The 15,961-nt window shown below is 42.8% G+C and overlaps 1 protein-coding gene across 1 annotated transcript in view; it reads right to left on the bottom strand.

Moving 5' to 3' along the window:
* LOC137384790 (kininogen-1-like) overlaps positions 1-15,961 on the bottom strand; it is a 42,692-nt gene that overhangs the window by 8,889 nt on the left and 17,842 nt on the right. The window contains exons 2-6 of the mRNA XM_068059266.1: positions 11,108-11,218; positions 7,970-8,072; positions 6,035-6,195; positions 3,818-3,928; positions 330-435 (exon numbers count right to left, since the gene is read on the bottom strand). Of these exons, the coding sequence (XP_067915367.1) occupies positions 330-435; positions 3,818-3,928; positions 6,035-6,195; positions 7,970-8,072; positions 11,108-11,218 (592 nt within the window). The remainder of the gene's footprint in view (positions 1-329; positions 436-3,817; positions 3,929-6,034; positions 6,196-7,969; positions 8,073-11,107; positions 11,219-15,961) is intronic.

The following is a 15,961-nucleotide window of genomic DNA, read 5'->3' as shown; positions in this document are numbered from 1 at the left end:
TGTGATGTTAGCCAATCAGATGCAAGTATGGTATGTATTTTGTATATATGATGCTTGCAAATAAGATACTTTGAGGTGTGATGGATGTGCCAGGGCACAGATTATATTTACTTTATGAGGTATCATCAAACATTACTAGTGATTTCAGTGCCATTTTTGTCACTCAGAAATCTCCTTGAACAGCTGAACCTGCGAGAAGGCTGTGGGGGAGGAGGGGTGATGACGGCTGAATTTTCTAGTTTTCTAATCATAAATTAAGTGATTTAAACATTTTCAAAGTTTGTGCAAACGTAAAACTATCTGTCCAAAATATTTTATAACTGTGTTACCTTCATCCACAATCAGCTGGAATAGCTGACATTTGGGTAATCCTCTCATCTGGCCTTTAGTTTCATCAATTGGAAACAGAACTTCTGCAAGGCAGTGTCCTAGCACCTTGGGTTGTACAGAACACAGGAATACATGGAAATTACAACATGAAAACAGGATGCTCATCTCAACCAGACTGTGTTAGTTATCCTGTGCACAAGCAATGTACCTTTTTGGAAACTGCAGCATACTCATTTTGTCAGAAAAATAACATATCTTTTTAAAAAATCATCTGTAGGCAAAATTTTGTGAAACTGTATAGAAAATCTACCACCCCCATTCTGTGATGGGGATGCTTCTGAAGAACCAGCTGTCATATAATGGTTGGTCAGCCCTTCACGTATATCTGTGTTGTTGGAGCTGTTATGACAACCTATCTTGAGAGGCCGATCATCTGTGAAAGTGAGGTATTTTCACCTCTTCTGCAGATTATGGTTGTACAGGCATCAGCAAGTGGGCACAGAGCAACTCTTGTGCAGCCTAACCTGCCAGGCATCCAATCGATTTGCTCCTCAGATAGGGGAATTCCCACTGGCAAACTAACTGGTTCCAGGAGTGGTGAAGGGGGCAAAAAAAATAAAAATAATTGACACAAAGGCTCATGAAAACCTCTGTGCCAGCAGAAAAATAATTAAGAAAAATGAAGCAGAAGTACTGTAACCCCAAAAATATTTAGGGAATCTTCTTACTGATCCTTTGAACTTACTTCTAGTTACAACATGACAGGTAGCAACTCTGGACACCTATTTATACAGCTGTGTTCTGGGAGCATCAGGGCCTGGCGTAAAGGCTGGAAAAAGAGATGGGAAGTGTTATTTGAGTTTTTCAGGTGAGTGCCTCCTGCCCCTGCCTCTGCACCCTGTGTTAAAAAGATGGAGACCAAACATTACAGGGCTCTGTCTCTTTTTCTATGCTTAAATGACCCAAATCAGCCTCATTGTGTCCTAACCTACAGTGTACAAAGACAAATTTTCTTGCATGGGCATGAATGAGCTGCCAGCACAACAGACAAGTTAACTCAACCATCAGTAACATTTCTAATTAAATCACACTTCAAAAATGGCACAACAATGACAATTTGGAAACGTTACTCCTGTCCAGCTGGAGAAAACCTTTGGTGATAGCTTTCAGCCAGTCAGAGGTTATTTTTTTGTTTTAATCCAAAGTGGATGGTGGGGGCATTGGAGACAGAAGAAACAGATAAATAAGACTATCTGAAGTTAGTTTAAGGGAAAATGTATTGAATAGAAAGAACAAGGTACATTAGGAGTAAACTGAGACTAAGGTGGAGGTAAAAATAGAACAGAGAGAATGGGTAAGAAGAATGTGCGTACTTCCATCAGAAGTTTGGCAGGAGTCTGTGGAAGGGTCAGAAATTAGGTCAGGAGCATGTTGCATTGGGTTGTTGGAATAGCCTGTTCGGGGCAGAAGCTCCACCTGCCCTCTTGGCATGATGAGGGCAGGACCAAGACTGAGGGGACGTGGTCTCCCTACACTGAGAATTCCTGCCCTATCACTGACAGCCAGTGGAGGTATGCCTGCTCATACCAGTGTACCTATATGCCAAAAGACGCATGTGAGGACCACATCAGGGTTGGGGTGGTGATCATGGTTTGGATCCATGAATAGTCAAAGGTAAGAAGTTTTTTTTTTAGTTTTATTTTGGATCCTTTACAAATCTCCTTTTTGGGGGTGTGATTATTGGGGTTACTGCCACTGGACCAAGGCAGCTTCAGCCAGACTTTATGGCCTCTATGGTGGGCAGGCATCCTCAATATGCCCCTGGTGTTGTTGACACCTGTCATTGGAAGGGTAATTATTATTTTATTTATTATTATTTAGAGATACAGCACTGAAACAGGCCCTTCGGACCACCGAGTCTGTGCTGACTAACAACCACCCATTTATACTAATCCTACATGAACCCCATATTCCCTACCATTCTCCTACACCTACCTACACTAGGGGAAATTTACAATGGCCAATTTACCTATCAACCTGCAAGTCTTTGGCTGTGGGAGGAAACCAGAGCACCCGACGAAAACCCACGCGGTCACAGGGAGAACTTGCAAACTCCGCACAGGCAGTACCCAGAACTGAACCCGGGTCGCTGGAGCTGTGAGGCTGTGGGGCTAACCACTGTGCCACTGTGCCGCCCAAATTAGAGAACCTCCCTTTTGATCCCAGAATGTTTGCCAAAGTCAATGTTGGAGGTTCCTTGTGAGTGCAGTGTTACATGACATGTTTCAGCATGCATCTAATATTCAGTGCCAATGATTGTTATTTTAGATGTTTGTATTGGTTTAATATTCTAGTAACAATGCTACTCCCAATACTTGAGCAGCTTCATTACTGAAATATGGGACTTCTTTCAGTATGTGTGTTGAAAAGTTCAAAGTGATAATAGTCTGGGAAAACCTGGACTGACTGGTTCCTAGTAATTATTTGCATGAATGCTGCACACTTCTACTGTGTTGTCAAAGGCAATCCCTTTCCTTGCCTTCCTGGTGAATCAAATTTGGACTGGCACATTCTTAATTCTCTGATGCTTGCAGTGACATTTGAGGAATCATTCAGCATTCACATGTTTGCTGGTGACATCCATAATGCTGGCCACCCCAGCCTAATTTATTTCTACTTCCATGGTGCACTTCTTGGGTGGAATTTTATGCTCTCCCCTGCAGCGGGTTTGGAGGCGGGGAGAGCATAAAATCGGGTGGGATGATGGCGGGTGGGTGGGGTTTGCCGCCACCATCCCACCTCCTCTAAAATTTAGTCCAGGCGGGAAGGCCTGAGAACAGCCTTCCTGTTCTGCCACCAATTGAGGCTCTTAACTGGGCAATTAACCCCAATTAAAAGCTTCTTCCTGCCACAATTACCCATGCAGCGGGCAGCCCTGTCGCGCACAGGAAGCACAGTAGGAAAAACTGTGCGGGCTGCTTCCCAGCTCTAGACGGGTGGGGGGTTCAAGGGGGATCCACATCCAAAGGCACTTTGTGCCTGAATGAGGGATCCGCTGAGGGCCACCCCCTGCCCTTGCTGCCAACTCCCCTCCCCCCTCTCCTGTGAACCCCACCCCGCGAGACCCCTCCTGCCCTGACCTACCTGAGGTCTGGCTCCAGCGATGCTCCTCGGCCTCCAGGGCAGTCACCTCCAGCAGCATCCATGGTGCTGCAGCTGCCAGCCTCTGATTGGCCAGCAGCTCTCCAAGGGTGGGACTTCTGGCAACTGGGTCCTAAATCCTATGGGAGACCCGCCGCTGTCCACTTAAATGCCTGATTGGCAATAAATTTAGTGAGCCTTCCAGAAAAGAGGCGACGCAGGGATCATGCATCGTTTTTTCTCGACAGCATAAAATTCCTCCCTTATTACTTATTCACAGCTGTTTCAATATAATTTCCCACTCATCTTCAGCAGCATTGTGTGTGTTAAATACATGTGAACTTACTGCTTCATCCTTGGCTTTAAGTGGACAATCAGACCAAAGCTCGTTTTTATCCCCTCGACACTCTGTCTCCTGAATTTGAAAATGCACCCAGTATCTCTCTCCTATTACCATCTGATGAAGCAAATGAAAGAGACATCAGCTGCTTTTATCTCCTGTGAAGTCAAAAATAAGCAATTGAATTTGAGCACCAACCATGAGGTCCCTCTCACGACCAGCAGGGATTGCAAACAATGCATCAAAAACCCCACCTTTGGGTGGATCACAAAAGTTTAGCCCTTAGCGTCAGCATTTAGTTTCAACATGAATCACCTCAAGGCTCAACTATTTTCATGCTGTGCTGGATAGTATGCATAAATCAAAATAAAACTCTGCTATCCCTATCCTTACCTGCATCAAGCCCTGATCACCCATCACCCTGTGCTCTCTGACCTTCACTGGCTTCCCCCAAGGCCCCCAATTTAAAATTCTCATCCTCATTTTCACATGCACTTGTGGCCTCACCTCTTCCTGTCTCCCTAACCACCTTCTAGCTCCAAAACCCTCTGAGAAGTCTGCATTCCACCAACCTTGGTGGCCTGTGCAGCCCCCACTCCCTTTGTTGTACTATTGGCAGTCGTGCCTTCAGTCTTCTAGGCCCTAGCCTTTAGAATTCCCTGCTTAAACCTTTCTGCCTCTTCACCTCTCTCTCCTCCTTTAAGACTCTCCTTAAAATGTCAATTTTTGTCTGATTACATTTTTCTGAAGCACCTTGGGATATGCTTCTATGCTAAAGGCTCTCTCTCTCTCTCTCTCTCTCTCTCTCTCTCTCTATATATATATATATATATATACATATATATGAAAGTTCTTCTTGTTGAGTGACATCACTACAAAGCAGGAGTTCTAGCAGGAGTCACTGCATAATAGCGGAATCCCGAGCTGATTTTCCCCTCTATTGCACTAACATTTCTGGAGTAGCTGGTGAGTTTCTAGCTCTGGTATGGAGTGAATATTGGGCCAAGGAGCTTGATTATTTAAAACAGGCCATTAAGCAAATCACCAACCTGAAAATTTCCCCATATATTTTTAATATTATTATTTATCATCCAGACTATGGACAAAAATAATCTCACATTTGACATAATTTCAGATTCCTTCCAAAGAAAATCACTGGAATGTCTCGACAGTTTATTCAATAGTACTCCCGTATACTGGTGCATTTCAAGTAGACAGGGCAAGTTCTCTTCTTTTTTTTTTCTTTTGGGCCTCCTTATCTCGAGAGACAATGGATATGCGCCTGGAGGTGGTCAGTGGTTTGTGAAGCAGCGCCTGGAGTGGCTATAAAGGCCAATTCTGGAGTGACAGGCTCTTCCACAGGTGCTGCAGAGAAATTTGTTTGTTGGGGCTGTTGCACAGTTGGCTCTCCCCTTGCGCCTCTGTCTTTTTTCCTGCCAACTACTAAGTCTCTTCGACTCGCCACAATTTAGCCCTGTCTTTATGGCTGCCCGCCAGCTCTGGCGAATGCTGGCAACTGACTCCCACGACTTGTGATCAATGTCACACGATTTCATGTCACGTTTGCAGACGTCTTTATAACGGAGACATGGACGGTCTGATACCAGTGGCGAGCTCGCTGTACAATGTGTCTTTGGGGATCCTGCCATCTTCCATGCGGCTCACATGGCCAAGCCAAGACAGGGCAAGTACAGCAAAAAAATTGAATCATCTGAAATGCATTGTGTTAACTGGCAAAATATTGTGCTCGACGAAGCAAATAATCACAATAGTAAATACATGAAATCTAAGGTTTTTTTCTCACATGCTGTTCCATGTTGAGAAGTCAGTTAAGAATCTGCCAATGCTACTCTCATACTCATTATCAAGAAAAACATGGAAGCATCGCAGGGTAACTCACCTTCTGTTTTTCCTACCCCTCTGTAGAGAAATGTGAAGTCTGCATTTATTATTTTATCCAGACCAATTATCAAAGATGTAGAAAATTATGGCCATAAATCTGGATCCTACAATTGCATGGCACAGTCTTCTGTAGATCAAGGCACTGTCATGTCATTATATCCCTGCACTTTATTTATTGTCTTATAGAATCTGACAGCACGCCTGTGCCAGCTCTTTGAAAAAGCTATCCAATTAGTCCCACTCCTTCCTCTTTCCCAATAACACCGCAAATTTTTCTTTTTCAAGTATATATTGGTTATTTCATGTTGGATCATTCAGTACCTCTTTTATGGCATATATAATCTTGCTAAGTGTGAATGTCCTCTTCTTTTTATTTTCACCATTGAAGACTTTAACTGCTAATTCCACAGATGCTTTCACCAAGGGGTCGTCAAGGCTTACAGATACTGGGCAACCTTCACAAGGAACAGCAACAGTCTCCACTGGCAAAACAAGTGATACAATTTATTACAAATATGAAAGGCAAGTTGCATGAATTGTTCAAAATTAAAGAGATCTCCCATCGAAGCCTTACTGAATGACAGAATTGTTACATCACATTTATATTGATACCTGGGCAAACATTATCTGTACCACATGCATCTTTTTTGGATGTACCTTGTTTTGAACCTTATTGAACTTGGGGTTTATACACATGTAGGTTTCAGGGATCTCCTGTGCAGCAGTAGTTATTAAAGAGCTGCAGCCTTTTAAAGAGGTTTGGAATTTTATCCACAAAACAAATTATACAATTATAGAATCAGAGATATAGCCCAATAAAGTACCATTTGGGCCATCATACACATCACTTTATATTCTTCCTTTTCAAATAACAGAATAGTTTCTGCATCAATAGCCACTGTGATAAAGCATTCCATGTTCCGATAACACATTGCATGAACAGATTTCTTCTATCGTTGCTTTTGTTTTCCAATGATAACCCTGAGTTTATGCCCCTTTGTTATTGATTCACCAACCAATAGCAACAGTCCTTCATTATTTACCCTCTGAAAACCATTTATAAATTTCGATTAAATCCCCTTTTAACCTTCTTGTTTCCAGTGAGAAATCCCTGCATTTTTTTAGAATTAGAATTAGAATATTACAGCACAGTACAGGCCCTTCGGCCCTCGATGTTGCGCCGACCTGTGAAACCATCTGACCTACACTATTCCATTTTCATCCATATGTCTATCCAATGACCACTTAAATGCCCTTAAAGTTGGTGAGTCTACTACTGTTGCAGGCTTCTAACCTATCTTCAGAACTATAACAATTCATTCACTCATTCCTGTAATCATTCTTTTAATTTTCAATGCACCTTTTCTACAGCCCTAATTGCCCTCCTATAATGGAGTGTTCAAAGCTGCACATAATACTTCAACTGTAGCCAAATCAATGTACTGTATAAATTCAATATCACTTTTTGATTTTGTACTTGATGCCGCCATATACAAAACCATTCGCCTCTCTCAAAATTGCCTCTTCTATCTGCGCTCCCACCTTTAAAGAGAAGCACTGTTGGTGTACCTACCCCACATGGACTGCAGCAGTTCAAGAAGGCAGCTCACCACCACCTTCTCAAGGGCAATTAGGGCTGGGCAATAAATGCTGGCCTAGCCAGCAACGCCCACATTCCCATGAATGAATAAAAAAAGGTAGAATCTTGTGGGGGTTCTCTCAATCTCCTGCTGTAATTTTGGCAGAAGAGGGGCAGAAAGCCCTAAGATACAGCATTGTATACTGTATACGCCATCTGCCTGGGGCTTCCAGCAATGTTCCCTCTGAGCAACCTATAAGTCCCCACACAGGCCTCATGCAAGTCGATCCCTTTAAGTTACGGCACATACTCAGCTGTGCAAAGAAATATAAAGGAGCAACGGACTTAAATAAATCGCCCACGCACTCCACAAAATAAAATTAGAGGGTACATGGGAAATTAGAAGAACTGTCACAGAAATTTTACACCTATGTAGCTGTACTTCTACCATTTAGAGTACACTAAACTGTTCTTCTAAAATGTTCTGGGGTAAATTTTTGTGTTCACCACCTGAGTGGTAATCTGGCAGAGTGGAGCACCCATCTGTTGTAGAACTCACCCAATTTTCATTCTATTGATTTCAACAGAATTCTCCAACTTTCCCCAGTGTGCAATCAATGATATCATCAAAGCTGGCTATACTTCCAAAGTAATATATTCACAAATCTCTTACTCACCCACTCTTTTCACAGGTTTTAGAAGATTACACGAAGGTGCTTCAGGTACTTTAATTTGGAACCCAAATTCAATGAGGACTTCTGCTTCGCACGTACCCACGGCCTGGAGCACACAAATCATTTAATTTAAATACTGCTCAGTTTCATTATCGATATATTGCTGTTTCAAAAATTAAGCTAATATTTTATTATAGCAGTCGATCTGGCTCAATCTAGAAAGATGTTATTTTCCATAATCTGCCAGTAGGTCTAAGGAAATTCCAGACTCCTGCAAAGGCCTTTTTAAAGTTTACAGCTAGAATAAATGTAGGAATATATCTGAATATTACAGTAATAAAGCTGTGACTTTAATACTGTAATATTAACATATATATACAAATTGAGCAATGAACAAATATATAAAAATGTTAATCACTTTGCACCTGCTCAACTTGTATTCCAATTTTATTCATTCTGTCTCCAATTTTTATTCTGTTAACTTTGTATTTACCTAATTCCCAAGAATTCTATACTTGAGTATTGCTGAAAATAGTGACATGTTGATTATGATTATGATTAGAGATACAGCACTGAAACAGGCCCTTCGGCCCACCGAGTCTGTGCCGAACATCAACCACCCATTTTTTATACTAATCCTACACTACTATACTAATCCCATATTCCCAACAAACATCCCCACATGTCCCTATATTTCCCTACCACCTACCTATACTAGTGACAATTTATAATGGCCAATTTACCTATCAACCTGCAAGTCTTTTTGGCTTGTGGGAGGAAACCGGAGCACCCGGAGAAAACCCACGCAGACACAGGGAGAACTTGCAAACTCCACACAGGCAGTACCCGGAATCGAACCCGGGTCCCTGGAGCTGTGAGGCTGCGGTGCTAACCACTGCGCCACTGTGCTTTTCGTCTTGCACTCATCAGGACAATCGCAAGAATAACCAATATAAGGGAAAACAAACAACTTATCCGGCATGAGAAGAGAGTGCTGATTGGTTGGCAAGTGAACTCTGATTAATAGAGGCGCTGCCATGGAGAATGCACCAGTTTACGGTGACTGACAGTTAGCCGCCAAGCTTGTTTAAAATTTAAACCAGGCAGCTTGACTCTGATTGGTCAAGGCATTGCCCTGAGGAATGAACCAGCAAATGGCTGTCACTTATTTTGTTCAGCTGAAACAGGCGTAATATTTGTACATATTCTTTCTGTCTGCAAAGGACAGGGTCCTGTTTATTAATATATGTAGCTTCCAGTACGCAAATGCGCCACACTGCGAGACCTACTGGCAACCTTAAATTGGTTTTGAAGGCCTTCGCCCGCCTTTGGAACTCTGCACCAAGTTCTGAGGTGAGGACCTGGTGGGGAGGGGGGAGTAATAAAAATTTCAGGGTGGAAGGGCTGGAGGAGTGGGGAAATCAATTTTTATTGGATGTGGGGATGGTGGGAAGGGGTTATAGGCCAAACGTTAGAAGTTTCGAGTGCAAAGTTCAGGTAGGGAAAAAGGCATGTATTGGTCATTCAGGCATTGAAATGACCATTGGGGGGGGTTGGGGAAGGGCCATCCACATATTTCTTATTGTTTAATGAAAATTTAACATTGCTGCCCGTTTAAAAATCTAAGGGCTTAAAGCTCTTTAAAAATGGCGCCGGCACCTGTGCAGTGGCACCGGACACCATTATCGAGGATGCAGAGGCTACCCCGACACGTCATTGAGGGCGGGCACTTCGTCCCCGCTATTTAAATGAGTCCCCGGCGAAATATCGTGGCGGCTCCTCGGCGGCCCTTCTGTGTTGGAAGGCGGCTGAGTTGAAATCGTGCCGCCGAGGAATGCTGCGCACGATTAAAATTTGGGCCCTTATTCACTGTGTTTAAATTAGATGATACTTTCTGTTCCAGTTCTCTTTGTTTCTGTCCAAAATCAATGTAGTTTTTGAAAAGGATGATGTGTGTGTTTCTTAACCCCTGAATGTGTGGCCAATTTGAATAACCAGCAGCACACTTTTCATGGGTTGAAATAAAGAGGATTATTTTTATTCACACATTCACCCTGAAAGTCTGATGCTACGTCATACATTCACTCACTACTCTCACATACACACAGACAGACACACACATACACACAAACACTCAAGAAAGAAAACCGTTAAAGAGGATAGTGCACTTTTACCAATTACAAACAAAGTATTAGTTCATAAATCACATGATTTGGCTAATCCTGGGGAAAAGGCATGTTTTGTGGGCCCAGCGAAGAAAGTGCTTTCACTCCTGAAGGATAGTTAGGTGGGTTCAATAGCCAGAGTTGTATACCAAAGCCGTTGCAGGATTCTATCGAAGAGGTGGATTTTCAGCCAGTCACAAAGTTAGTTGCCCGTAGTCTTAGCACTATGAGGTCGCTTTTCTGTACTGCTGGACTTGAAAAGGAACAGGCTTGGAGACCTTACAATGTTGTAGTCTCCAGTTTTAAGGCACAGGTGTTCTGTCTTTTCTGCTGTCTCTCCAGCTGTTGTTTGCAGACTAACAAGTTTCTCCCTGGTGCTTGGAGTAATAAGATTAGTTATCTGTGATGAATTTTGGTCAGGTGGCCACCTGATCAATACTTCTATTTATCACCCAGAATGATCTGAAGGTTGAAGCCATTGCTACACATTGGGGGATGGATGGTGGCCAGTCGCACTTTTTTATGATTTAACTGTTTTCTTACAGCTCTCTTTGTAAAGTTTCAAGCTTGGAGACAGTGAGTCTAAGAGTCTATAGATATTGAATTTTGCGTCAGACCACAGACAATAGGAGGTGTGAATTCCACAAATGGTTTTGTCTTGGTTTTCAAGGGTCCACCCATGATCATTCAATTCGGAACTTTCTGGATGCTTGAGATACTTCTGAGTCTGGGCCGAAATTACAAACGTCACCTGACCCTCGTCACTGATCTTATGCAGCAGTTTAATGTCCGTTGTGGTTCATTTCAAAAGAAAATTGCGTTCCAGATATTTCTATGCTGAATACTGTCCATGTTTAAAGTTAGTACTAGGACAAGCCTTTATTGTGTATGTCAATTATAAATTCAGAAGTTATAGATCATTTTTAAATTAGTTTTGGACTTTTCCTGAAGGAATGATGAAGATAAAAGCGCTTACAGCATCACTGTCAGATTTGAATGGGCAGGCTCGCAGCTCCACCTGCTCTCGGCAAGCGGTTTCCTTGATGTCAAACATCACTGTGTATGCCTTCACTCCTGGAGAAGTTATCTGTTAAGACACACACAACACAAAACAATTTTTTTCTTCCTTTAGCATTCACCTGGATCTATGTAATGGAAATAAATTGAACATAGCTTCACCGTGCACAAATGTTTTCATATTTTTCATTATCACTGAGAAATGAAGGGTAAATCAAGAGATTTGCCCTATCTTTGACATCACCACATACACACATTCAATTGTCTACTATCCTCAATGTTCTATTTTTATGGGAGACAACAACCTAAGTAGTATAACATGCAACAATTATAAAAACAAAATGCAAGGCAATTCTTCTTCAGCATGTTCTTCTTTCCCTCATGAAGAACCTGTTCCTGAACAATTGAATGATAGAAAGGGAAGATGAAACAATCAATACATATTTTTCACAATTTGTATTTTTATTAACTTCCTGTCACTCTTCCCTTGGAGAATAGTCATGGAAGGATTCACAGGATGATTAACAGGCCATGGCATGAAAAACTCCTTTTGTAACCATAACCATCTTCATACCATTAATTAGGGATGGTTGGTCCTATATAACAGGAGGGTTGTACGAGCTTCGACAAGCCATATTATGAGGGTGGGTCACCCACGCCTACTGGGCGTGAGTATTCCTCTGAACGTCAACCCAGAATACAGAGCCGGAGGTCTGGGTCTCCATTCACACGGATTGCCTGGAGCAAGGTTCAGACTCTACACTTTTTTGGCTGTGAGGTGTGAAAGCTATCACTAAACCAAAGGCTTCCTCCACAATTTCTAATAAACCATACAAATTGACAGCATAAAGGAGGCCTTTTAGCCCATTGTACCTATGCCCAATCTTTGCTAGAATAATTCAAAACTGAACCCAGTGCGCCATGCTCTCCCTAGAAACCTGCAGCTTCCTCTACTTCAAATATCTTTCCAAGTTCTCCCTAAAAGAAGCAATTTCTCTACCTCAACTATTCCCTGTGGCAAGACATTGCATGCTCCTATAATACTCTACATGAAGAAATTTCCTCCCAATCAAAAGAAATAGCTTTCCTCTGTTCACTATCAAAACCCTCCATAATTTTATAAAGCTCAATGAAATCTTCTCTTGCCTTTCTCTACTCCACTAGAAATAGTTACAGGATCTTGTCTCCCCTCATAACTATAGTTTCCCATACCTGGTACTATCCCAGTTGATCTATTGTTGCATGGTTTCTATGGCTCCCATGTTCTTTCTATAATAAGCACCATAAACTGCACAGACTATTCTAATTGTAGCCTGTCCAATGTATTTTATAAATTCATTGTTACTTACTTACACTTAAATTCTAAACCTCATATCTAAAATCCCCAAAACATTTGGCCTTATATATGGCTTATTCTATCTGCATTTGTATTTTTAGGGAATTACCTATTTAAAAATAGACTTTTGTGAGGCTGTATTCATGTTGTTAAGTATATCTAATATATAATCAACATTTATGCCTATTTAAATTAAATCTTCACCTTCAAATTTATATTACCTTCCTGCTATCTAGGTTCATACACCATGTACCACTTGGTACTGAGAGGACAGGCAGCTAAGCTGCTTCTAAGCCTTTTTTGGAGCCATAGTTCAACAAAAGCACTGCTGCCTCCTCTTCTTGCCACACTACTGACAATACTAAGATTAAAAATGCTGGATGTGCATTTACATATTAGAACCACTATTCTTTGCTTCAGATTTCCACATAATGTGTAACTGAACAAGGTACTGACTGGAATAAAAACAAGAAATTCTGGAAATACTCAGCAGTCTGGCAGCATCTGTGGAGAGAGAAGCAGAGTTAACGTTTCAGGTCAGTGACCCTTCATCAGAACTGGCAAATATTAGAAATGTAATAGGTTTTAAGCAAGTATAGTGGGGGTGGGGCAAAAGATGCAAAAGAGGTGTTGATAGGACAAGGTCACAGAGAATAACTGACCAGAAGATCATGGAGCAAAGGCAAACGGTATGTTAATGGTGTGTTGAAAGACAAAGCGTTAGTACAGAGATGGTGTTAATTGACAAAAAAATGAACAGCCCTAGCCCAAAGCACAAACATGAAGAAAAAAGTGGGTAGGCACAGTAAAAACAAACTAAACAAACTAAAATAAAACAAACAAATAAAAATAAACAAAGAAAAAAGAACGGAAAATAAAAATAAAAAAGGGGGACCCATCATGCTCTGAAATTATTGTAGGCACAGTAGAAACAAACTAAAATAAAATAAACAAAAAAAGAAAAAGAAAAAATAACTCAAAATAAAAAGTGGGGGTGGGGGGGGCGTCATGCTCTGAAATTATTGAACTGCATATTCAGTCGGCAGGCTGTAGCGTGCCTAATCAGTAAATGAGATGCTGTTCCTCGAGTTTGCGTTGATGTTCACTGGAACACTGCAGCAATCCCAGGACAGAGATGTGAGCATGAGAGCAGGGGGTGGGGTGTTGAAATTGCCAGCAACCGGAAGCTCGGGGTCATGCTTCGGAATGAGCAGAGGTGTTCCGCAAAGCGGTCACCCAATCTGCATTTGGTCTCCCCAATGTAGAGGAGACCACATTGTGAGCAGCGAATACAGTATACTACATTGAAAGAAGTACAAGTAAATTGCTGCTTCACCTGAAAGGAGTGTTTGGGGCCTTGGATAGTGAGGAGAGGAGGTAAATGGGCAGGTATTACATCTCCTGCGATTGCAGGGGAAGGTGCTGTGGGAAGGGGGCAAGGTGGTGGAGGTAATGAAGGAGTGGACCAGGATGTCGCGGAGGGAACAATCCCTTCGGAATGCTGACAGAGGAGGGGAGGGGAAGATGCGTTTGCTAGTGGCATCATGCTGAATGTGGCGGAAATGGCGGAGGATGATCCTTTGGATGTGGAGGCTGGTGGGGTGGAAAGTGAGGACAAGGGGAATCCTGTCGTGGTTCTGGGAGGGAGGGGAAGGGGTGAAGGTAGAGGTGCGGGAAATGGGCCGGACACGGTTGAGGGCCCTGTCAACCATAGTGGGGAGGAATCCTTGGTTGAGGAAAAGGGAAGCTATATCAAAAGCACTGTCATGGAAGGTTGCATCATCAGAGCAGATGCGTCGGAGACGGAGAAGCTGGGAGAGTGGAATGGAGTCCTTACAGGAGGCAGGGTGTGAAGAAGTGTAGTCGAGGTAGCTGTGGGAGTTGGTGGGTTTATAATGAATATTAGTAGACAGTCTATGCCCAGAGATGGAGACAGAGAAGTTGAGGAAGGAAAGGGAAGTGTTGGAGATAGACCATGTAAAGGTGAGAGAAGAGTGAAAATTAGAAGCAAAGTTAATAAAGTTTTCTAGTTCCGGGCGGGAGCAGCAAACAGCACCGATACAGTCATCAATGTACCAGAAAAACAGTTGGAGGAGGAGGCCTGAGTAGGACTGGAACAAGGAATGTTCAACATATCCCACAAAAAGACAGGCATAACTAGAACCCATGCAGGTACCCATAGCAACACCTTTTACTTGAAGGAAGTGAGTGGAGTTGAAGGAGAAGTTGTTCAATGTGAGAACAAGTTCAGCCAGGCGGAGGAGGGTGGTGGTGGACAGGGACTGGTTGGACCTCTGTTCAAGGAAGAAGTGGAGAGCCCTCAGACCGTCCTGGTGGGGGATGGAGGTGTAGAGAAATTGGACGTCCATAGTGAAGAGGCGGCGGTTGGGGCCAGGAAAGTGCAAATTGTCAAAATGACATAGGGCGTCAGAAGAATGCTGACTGGAATTTTCTCAAATCCAAGGTTGTCCCGCTGCCGGGATCAAAAGCTGGTCCCTAGCCCATGCAGATGGGCGGTGGAACCCTGGCTGGGACTGCCATCCAATTGAGGTCAGCAGCCCGCCTCTCAGACTGCCGGCCCAATCAGAGGGCCACCGGCAGCTTGGCAGACTGAACAACACCACCAATGGAGGAGCCCGCTGCTGAGGCTGCAGAAAGAAGAGGGTGTCCCCACATTGAGGCGCCCTTGAAAGCCAAGTACGTTTATTTTTTTGCTGTGTCGGGGCCAGGAACTGGCCATTAAACTGGCCACTTAATAGTTAAATTGGCCACACGCCTCTGCCACTGCCGTTCCCTCCGTTGGGAATTTCCCATGGCAGTGCTCCCCTCCTGACACCTTATCCCGTCATTTTACGAGATTTCCTGCCTCCTCAGCCTGTCTCCATTGTTTCTGCAAGTGAAGTGAATCTGGTCTGATTTATTCATTTGACATGTGACACTTTCAGCAAATGATCATCAAACAGCATGTTTTCCAATAAACAAAGCTAGCTTTAGGGGCTATAGATTGTGGAATAAATTATCAAAAAAGACCACTGATGTAGATGATAAAAGACAATTGGATGTAGTTCTGGAGAGCAAAGATCTGTAATACTGAGATTAGATAAAATATCATCTTTCCTTATAATGTTCCTGTGTAGACCTTCCCCTGCTAAAAAGATAGATTCAAGACTGAGTATCAGGCATGTCAATATTACTGTATCACACCTCATCGAGGTACATGCATGATAAATGACTTTCTCGCATATCTCAGAATTTCCTTCCATTCCTATGAGGATGACTTGGTTTTTGCTTAACAACACCCTGAGATCAAAGCATGTATACCTACTCTGTATGAGCGCCAACACATTGCTCTACTATGTTGCCTCATACTAGAGGACTGACTCACCGATCAGGCAATCCCAGCTAGGAGTGGTGCTCGAGGGAAATCATGGACCTACACTGCCTAATTTTCCAACTATTCTTTTAAATCAACTGAAA

The sequence above is a fragment of the Heterodontus francisci genome, chromosome 27, assembly GCF_036365525.1.
Source record: "Heterodontus francisci isolate sHetFra1 chromosome 27, sHetFra1.hap1, whole genome shotgun sequence".
Classification (NCBI taxonomy): Eukaryota; Metazoa; Chordata; class Chondrichthyes; order Heterodontiformes; family Heterodontidae; genus Heterodontus; species Heterodontus francisci.
The sequence above is the reverse complement of the archived record's forward strand: the minus strand, read 5'-3'. Positions and strand labels throughout refer to the sequence as shown.